The sequence below is a fragment of the Ursus arctos genome, unplaced genomic scaffold, assembly GCF_023065955.2.
Source record: "Ursus arctos isolate Adak ecotype North America unplaced genomic scaffold, UrsArc2.0 scaffold_20, whole genome shotgun sequence".
Classification (NCBI taxonomy): domain Eukaryota; kingdom Metazoa; phylum Chordata; class Mammalia; order Carnivora; family Ursidae; genus Ursus; species Ursus arctos.
Window position 1 is genome coordinate 6,770,515 of NW_026622875.1, and position 9,314 is coordinate 6,779,828.

Below are 9,314 nucleotides of genomic sequence, written 5' to 3' on the forward strand. Positions count from 1 at the left end.
GATCGAGCCCCACATCAGGCTCCTCCACTATGAGCCTGCTTCTTCCTCTCCCACTCCCCCTGCTTGTGTTCCCTCTCTCGCTGGCTGTCTCTATCTCTGTCGAATAAATTTAAAAAATCTTTAAAAAATAAAAATAAAAAAAATTAAAAAAAAATGGAAGGAAAACTTACAAACTCATTCTATGAGGCCAGCATTACCTTGATACCAAAACCAGACAAAGACCACATCAAAAAGGAGAATTACAGACCAATATCCCTGATGAACATGGATGCAAAAATATTCACCAAGATACTAGCCAATAGGTTCCAACAGTACATTAAAAGGATTATTCACCACCACCAGGTGGGATTTATTCCTGGGATGCAAGGGTGGTTCAACATTCGCAAATCAATCAGCATGATAGATCATATTAATAAAAGAAAAGACAAGAACCATATGATCCTCTCAATTGATGCAGAAAAAGCATCTGACAAAATACAGCATCTGTCTTGATTAAAACTCTTCAAAGCACAGGGATAGAGGGAACGCAGCTCAATGTGATAAAGGCCATCTATGAAAAGTCCACAGCAAATATCATTCTCAATGGGGAAAAGCTGAGAGCATTTCCCTTAAGATCAGGAACACGACAGGGATGCCCACTCTCACCACTATTATTCAACATAGTACTAGAAGTCCTAGCCTCAGCAATCAGATAACAAAAACAAATCAAAGGTATTCAAATTGGCAAAGAAGAAGTCAAACTCTCACTCTTCACAGATGACACGATACTTTATGTGGAAAAGCCAAAAGACTCCACCCCAAAATTGCTAGAACTCATACAGCAATTCGGCAATGGGGCAAAATACAAAATCAATGCACAGAAATCAGTTGCATTTCTATACACTAACAATGTGACTGAAGAAGGAGAAATTAAGGTATCAATCCCATTTACAATTGCACCAAAAACCAAAAGATACCTACGAATAAACCTAACCAAAGAGGTAAAGGATCTGTACTCTAGAAACCATAGGACACTTACAAAAGAAACTGAGGAAGACACAAAGAGATGGAAAAATATTCCATGCTCATTGACTGGAAGAATAAACATTGTGAAAATGTCTACACTGCCCAGAGCAATCTACACATTCAATGCAATTCCTATCAAAATACCATCAACATTTTTCACAGATCTGGAACAAACAATCCTAAAATTTGCATGGAACCAGAAAAGACCCTGAATCACCAGGGGAATGTTGAAAAAGAAAATCAAAACTGGAGGCATCACAATGCCAGACTCAAACTATATTACAAAGCTGTGATCATCAAGACAGCATGGTACTGGCACAAAAAGACACATAGATCAATGGAACAGAACAGAGAGCCCAAAAATAAACCCTCAACTCTATGGTCAACTGATCTTTGACGAAGCATGAACAAATATCCAATGGAAAAAAAACAGTCTCTTCAATAAATGGTGCTGAGAAAATTGGACAGCCACATGCAGAAGAATGAGACTAGACCATTCTCTTACACCACACACAAAGATAAAATCAAAATGGATGAAAGACCTAAATGTGAAACAGGAATCCATCAAAATCCTAGAGAAGAACACAGGCAACAACCTCTTCAACCTCAGCCACAGTAACTTCTTGCAAGACACATCTCTAAAGGCAAGGGAAACAAAAGCAAAAATGAACTATTGGAACTTCATCAAGATAAAAAGCTTCTGCACAACAAAGGAAACAGTCAACAAAACTGAAAGGCAACCTACAGAATGGGAGAAGGTATTTGCAAATGACATATCAGAAAAGAGCTAGTACCCAAGATCTATAAAGAACTTATCAAACTCAACACTCAAAAAACAAAAAATCCAGTCAAGAAATGGGCAGAAGACATGAACAGACACTTCTCCAAAGAAGACATACAAATGGCCAACAGACACATGAAAAAATGCTTCACATCACTTGTCATCAGGGAAATACAAATCAAAACCACAATGAGATACCACCTTACACCAGTTAAAAGGCAAAAATTAACAAGACAGGGAACAACAAATGTTGGTGAGGATGTGGAGGAAGGGGAACCCTGTTACACTGTTGGTGGAAATGCAAGCTGATACAGCCACTCTGGAAAACAGTATGGAGGTTCCTCAAGAAGTTAAAATAGAGCTACCCTACAACCCAGCAATAGCAATGCTGAGTATTTACCCAAAGATACGGATATAGTGAAAAGAAGGGGCACACGCACCCCAATGTTCATAGCATAACATCAACAACAGCCAAACTGTGGAAGAAGCCAAGATGTCCTTCAACAGATGGATGGATAAAGAAGGTGTGGTCCATATATACAATGGAATATTACTCAGCCATCAGAAAGGATGAACACCTACTATTTACACTGACATGGACAGAACTGGAAGGTATTATGCTAAGTGAAATAATCAATCAGAGAAAGACAATTATCATATAGTTTCACTCATATGTGGACTATAAGGAATAGTGCAGAGGATCATAGGGGAAGGGAGGGAAAACTGAAGGGGATAAAAATCAGAGAGGGAGCCAAACCATGAGAGACTCCGGATTCTGGGAAACAAACTGAGGGTTGCTAGAGGGGAGGTGAGTGGGGGGATGGGGTAACTGGGTGATGGGCATTAAGTAGGGCACGTGATGTGATGAGCACTGGATGTTAATATGCAACTGATGAATCATCAAAGACTACACCGGAAATTAATGATGTACTATATGTTGGCTAACTGAATTTAATTGAAAAAAAAAGGAAAAAATAATAAAGAAAGGAAGGAAGGAAGGAAGGAAGGAAGGAAGGAAGGAAGGAAGTTAGTTAGTTAGTTAGTTCTAAACCACTCTTCCTTAGTGCTGCCTGCAGAGGTGGCAACCATCTCCTACTCAGCATCATGACCGCCCTCAGACCTCTGGTGAAGCCCAAGATTGTTAAAAATAGGACCAAGAAGTTCATCCAGCACCAGTCAGACCAATATGTCAAAATTAAGCACAACTGGTGGAAACCCAGAGGCATTGACAATAGGTTGCACAGAAGATTCATGGGCCAGATCCTGATGCCCAACACTGGTTACAGAAGCAAGAAGAAAACAAAGCACATACTGACCAGTGACTTCCAGAAGTTCCTAGTCCACAAAGTCAAGGAGCTTGAAGTGCTCCTGATGTGCAACAGATCTTACTGTGCAATGAGTGCTCACAATGTCTCTTCCATGAATGGCAAAACCATTATGGAAAGAGCAGCTGAGCTGGCCATCAGTCACCAATCCCAATGCCATGCTACACAGCAAAGAAAATGAATAGACAGAAAGCTTATGTGCATGTTGTATTTGTATTAATAAAACCATAAAACTACGAAAATAAATAAATAAATAAATAAATAAATAAATAAATAAATAAATTTCTAAATCAAAGTTTCAGTGAGGTGGTCTTTTACGAATGGGATAGGTTTCTAATACAAATTATAAAACATGTTTGTTTGATATAATCCTACATGGTAAGTAAATTACCCCTGCAGTAAATTAAGCATTTGATAATTTAACAGTTTCAACCCTTGAGTGAAGCAATTAGAGTAGTGGAGAGGGATCTGACACATTTATGAAGACTAACTCTGTCTTCCCACAGTCCAATTTGTGCAAAGGAAGCAGCCTCCTTGGCTGGAAGAACTAGATTCGACACATTCATACAGCTCATGTCGAGATCAAAATATCCTGCTACTATTACACATTTTTTTTTAACGTACTACAAAAGTAATTAATGTTCATGACAGAAAATCTGGAAAATGGAGAAAAACAAATGCAAAGACAATAAAAATCACCCATAACACTTCCATCCGAAGATAACCACTGTAAACCTTCTGCTGCATTTCCCTCTGGTGTCTATGCTAGGCATACAATTAACAATAACAGGGGTCTGGGGAAAAGGAAGTAATGATCCATCCCAAACCACAGAGAAAATAAACAGTCAACAGGACATACATTTATTTAATAAGAGAAACATTTTTTAATATTTACTATTCTATGATTGCTTTTATATGAACTTGTATTGTTGCTCAGTTTTATAGCTGATCTGTCCTTATTTCAAATGAAGCCTGTACAGTATCTGTTTATCAATAAGCAAATTATCCTCTCATCTTTCTAAAGAATCCAGCAAGATAATCCAGACAATAAAAGCCAGCATTAGGCATGACTCTGTTTCTACTTACTGGCCACCAGACATCACCATTCTAAACCCTGCCTTCACCCCCAACCCCATCAAGAGCACACCATAGTGTCACTCTTCTCCATCCACTTCAGGCCAGGATCACTCCAGGCCAGAGATAACATAACATCATCATTATCAGTGCCTCAAACCTCAATTCACAGCCACCCTTGTCAAGCCACAAATTAATATTATTTTCACAACTGTTCTCTACCAGAAAATTGATTTACTGTCATAGAGTGATCAGGGTATTATGTATTAAGACAGAGGTCTCTAATATGTACATGTTTTCAATTACTTTAGAAATGCTACTCTTTAACTACTATACCACATATTATTATTTCTATCGCTGTCCATCCAAAGCTCAATATCAGATAATTAAGAAGTTGCATTTTATTTTATTTGCAAAAAAAGAAAAGGATCAATCTGTTTCAACATGCAGTATCTACAACCTACTTTATTATTTTTTTTGCAACATTTGGATCACTCTGGTTTTATGCTACTGTTTTGTAACATATTGTATTGATTAATCAAAAATAGAAGTAATTAGAAACATAAATAAGAAAGCCAACGTTTCCGAAAAAGATCTTTCACACACCAAGGTTGACCACTAGCAAAAATTTTGAAGGAACTTGAATTTACCTTCAGCAAAACTCTTTCTATACACTTTTTCTCCACTTTAGAGTCCTAAAATAATAAGATGATACATGTTTCCATGACACAGAACAAATACAACTGAGAGAAATTACTTCCTAGTAAGTTTTTGTAGTTTTAAAAGATTAGCCAAAGAACACAATGCTTAACCCAAAGTAGCAAATATCATAAGTGGAATTTCAGGTATCCTAGAAATGAAAGAGACTTCTGGCCAGGGCCTCCCTACTGCCCTCATATAATATCTGCAAGGGACCGTCCACAATGTCTACACATAAATCAAATTCTGTCAGCCAGGACTAAACTGGGTGAAATTCTAAGAAGTGCACATTAATCTCTTTGGAGACAATGTAGTGACAATCAATATTAATACATTCTGGAAAGCAAGCCTTCCGTCTAAAAGATGTGCAGGCACCCAAATTATGCAAAATCCATCCTGTTGACATCAGAAAGCCACAAATGAATAAAGTTACTAAGCAAGAGGAATGCTATACTAAGCAAGAGGAATGCTAAAGAATATTGACTAAATTTTCATTGTTTAGCACAGTTTAGTAGGAGATCCCTAAAGTTTCAAATGGTAATGTGTTGGTTTTAGCCTATATGAGAAAGGTGGATATCTGAATGATTCACAAATTAAACTATGGTTTAAAGGAGTGTTTTCTATTTACTAAAATTTGCCATGATGCATCTAATGTTCAGAATTACAATAAAAATTCTCAGAGAGAGGCTAGTTTAAAAAACAAATGTTCAAGTTTATAAAATGTTCCATTCGCCCTTTTCCGCCTATTGCACTTACAGCTTAAAACCCAGCTAGAAAAGTATTTGAATACCCAAGTGGTTATTGTAGAGATTCTGAAAGCGCTAAGCTATGATTTCCTCAAGTGGAAAGTGTCGTTTGACAGCCCTTACAAAACACTACAAGCATAAAAGTGGAAGGTTTGAACAAGCAATCCACTCAGTCAATCTCCTACACAGACTTCTCTGCTCCTTAAGGTAAGATTATTTGTCAAACCAATGGGAAGTCACTAGCTATGCCTTTACCCTGTTCAGTTTTTTGGTAGTAGTGGTTCTGATGTTCTTTAGATAATTAGACTTTTGAATAGAAAATTGTAAGATACTTAGACCTATTAAGTTGACTTTTCCATCTAGCTATAAAATACAGTATTTGCAAGTAGTTATATACATGTTTTCCATCACAAATGTCATCTGCCTTAATAGGTGACAATAATGGTAACATCTGTAGCGATCATATAAACACAGAATACAAATAAAACAACACTCTTAAAACTCTCTCAACATGTTCTGGTTATACTGCAGTACAATGTTATCCTCATTATCATTCCCTCCAACACTTACCTGATCTCAATTATGAGAAGCTGATGGAGAAAGACAAGATTTAACAAAAGATAAATATATACACAAGTAAAATGATGTTTAATATCTGTTCATTTTGAATGCTAGAGTTATATTTATCAATGTAGTCTCTGTTGATTCTTACTCTAATACCAGGTCTGCCTATAAAATAATGACAGGCCTGTTTTCATTAGAGGCGTCAGTCTCACGGTTTGGTTTTTTTCTTAATCATCATATATCTTACAGTATCAAAGAATACTGTAAAAATGACATGGGAAGAACATGATTAAAAAACTAAAGAGTGGGGGCACTTGGGTGGTTCAGTCGGTTAAGTCTGCCTTCGGCTCAGGTCATGATCCCAGGGTCCTGGGATCCAGCCCCACACCGGGCTCCCTGCTCAGTGGGGAGCCTGGTTCTCCCTCCCCTCCCCACTGGTGCTTTCTGTTGCTATCTCTGTCTCTGTCTCTCTCTCTCTCAGATAAATAAGATCTTTAAAAAAAAAAAAAAAACCTAAAGAGTGACCAAGTAGAATAAACAAACTGCAAATACACTTAATTTCCACCAAACATGAGTATATTTCAGTTTTCTGTTAAATTAGACTGGAAGGAAAAAGAATCCACACTGATTGTAGTTCTGTTGCATCATCGCAAGGCCATTTCGAATATAAAATGGAAGGATTCTCTGAGGGAAAAGAATAATTTCCTTTTGCTGTTAGAAAAACATAGCCCCCTAAATGGTGTATCAGGGTATTTCCCACTACATCCTTGCAGTCCAAATCACTGAAACAGTCCAGTGTTCATTCAGCTCCCCAAAGGTTAAAAAGAAGAGCCCACTGACTCCACTTCCCAGCAGCAGTAGTGTGCGGGGTGGCCTGACGCCTGGGTACTGCCTCCACAAAATACTTAAAAACAGTCCTACTTGTGAAGTTCTCTTTATTTGCTCAAGTTCATTCTCTGTTCCATTTTCTAGTATCCACACAGCCCAGCCCTACTCCTATAAAGGAGCTAAAAACTGTGCGAAAGAATATAAAAAAAAATTAATCATTCCTTAATTTTGTTTCAGGGATAGAAGTCAGATACCCTCAATGGAAAGATAAAGCTTTTCCATGAAAATTATTCCTCTTGCAGGAAATATTCATTTAATTTTAATCTTTTAATTACATGGAAAAAGCTGAAAGGATAACTTTCTGTGGTGAGTAGAATGAATGCAGAATTCCTATTTACCACTTATATTCATGCACATGAATATTATTTGGAAGCAATATAGCAAATTCTGAATTCATTCAAATCTTTTGTTGCAGTTTTCAAAAAAGATGCCACAATTCAGTTATTTCAGTACCTTTGCTTATTAAGAGCCATTATGGATTAGAGGAAAAGAATACACACTTGCTGACTAGAAACGATGCACTTAGTACTAGTCTCCATGGGGATAAAAAAAAGTAAGAGGGCCTTCCCTCTCCCCTTAATGAGCCTATAGAAAAGATGGAGAATAAAATGCAACCAGATATTGCTAACTCCCAGGTCTAGTCAGTCCAGCCTAATGGCCTAATCAATCAGTATGTTCCATCCTCCCCATCACTAGCGGTTGGTTTAAAGTCGAGCAAGTCCAAGTCTGCCCAAACTGAAGTCCATCTGGAACTTTGGCTATGGGGCCTTTAACTGGGGTTGCCAAGCAGGCAGTCTCATTCATGTACTCATTCAGCAAATCTTTGTTAGATATCTACTCTGTCAGGTACCCTTCTAGATGGCAGATGTAAGCCCACAGAGGAAAACAAAAGGGAGGGAAGAAGGGAGGCAGATGGTTAGAGCATCTGGATTCAGTCATGCCCAAAGTCAGATCAACCCCGGACTTTTTAGTTATATGAGTCAGTAAATCTCTTTTTAGTTTAATGCCTTGAGTTGGGGTTTCTCTCTATGCAACCAATAGTACCAACCAGCACCCCACTCCCACCCCCAGAGTCTAGGATTGATAACTGGAGTAAAATCTCACCTTTTTGTACTGGAGCCTTGCCTGCATAGACATAAAACCAGTTGGAATAGTCTCATGGTCCATTCCTCACCCTTTCCTAGCATTTCTCCACCTAATTTGTAATGACTCTCCAACTCTTAGACTGGTCCCAAAACCCTGGAGGTAACCTACCTCCAAATCCAACTTAAACTGGTCTTTTTTCCTTTAGGGATAAAAGAAAACCTACACAGTACCTGCGACTCCACATAAACTAACATGCAAATTACACCACAAGAATCATAAATTTGGAGCTGAAAATACACTACCAGGGCACCTCCTCCTACCTCTTATCCAATGTAGGAATGCTGTCTTATTGCCTCTGGCCAAGAATCAACCAGCCTCTGGTTCAACACTTCCAAAGACAGGAAGCTCACTACTTCAAGCACCATGTGTCCCAGTAATGGACAGCTTCTATATCTGAGAAGTGTCATTATGATAGCAAATAAAAATTTCTCTTTCTGAAATTTCCATTGCTTTATGCTATTTCTGCTAAGTAGAGCAACAAAGAATAAGCTCCTTCCCTGTCTACTTGTCAGCTCTTCAAATATTTAAAGGCAATTAGCATGTCTCCTATTAGTGTGTGTTTTTCTATAGTTCCTTCAGCTATTTCTTAAAATACATGACTTCCAGATCCACTGATATCCCGATTCCCCTTATCTAGGTACACTCTAGTTTGTCAACAACCCTTTTATAATATTATCCCTCCCACCCACCCCACCCCTGAATGACCCTTGTGGTGGTCTGAAAGGCCCAGAAAACTGTGGGCAAATCACTTTCAAAGGGCTGAACATTGCATTTATTACAACAAATCCTAAGATTTCATTGGCTCTTTTTCTTTTAGCAAACATAGCACATGCTTAAAAATTTTAGTACAATTCCTAACACATCCAGAAAGTCTGTGGCATTGAAGCTCCTAATGATCAAAAGCCTCCAGATTTTTTCCCAAGAACCTGCTGCACTGAGGATCTTTCTTCTCCTTTCCTATTCTGGGTGAGGCGTAGTTTGGTCTTTGTCTATTTTTTTAGCCCAAGCTTCAAAGCAGGACCCTAGCAGGGTTGCTCATCACTGTAAAGCCAGGACCTGGAATAGTGTCTAGCACGTGGTAGGGAC

General features: G+C 38.2%; 1 protein-coding gene across 1 annotated transcript; it reads left to right on the forward strand.

The window, feature by feature from the left end:
* The first annotated feature begins 2,870 nt into the window (after positions 1-2,870).
* LOC113253702 (60S ribosomal protein L32-like) lies at positions 2,871-3,292 on the forward strand. The gene has a single exon (XM_044383555.2). The coding sequence runs from the start codon at positions 2,891-2,893 to the stop codon at positions 3,290-3,292; it is 402 nt and encodes a 133-aa protein (XP_044239490.1). The 5' UTR covers positions 2,871-2,890.
* Positions 3,293-9,314: the final 6,022 nt, after the last annotated feature.

What these genes read in the sequence shown, in the direction of transcription:
- LOC113253702 (XM_044383555.2), top strand. Translation starts at nt 2,891, where the DNA reads ATGACCGCCCTCAGACCTCTGGTGAAGCCCAAGATTGTTAAAAATAGG.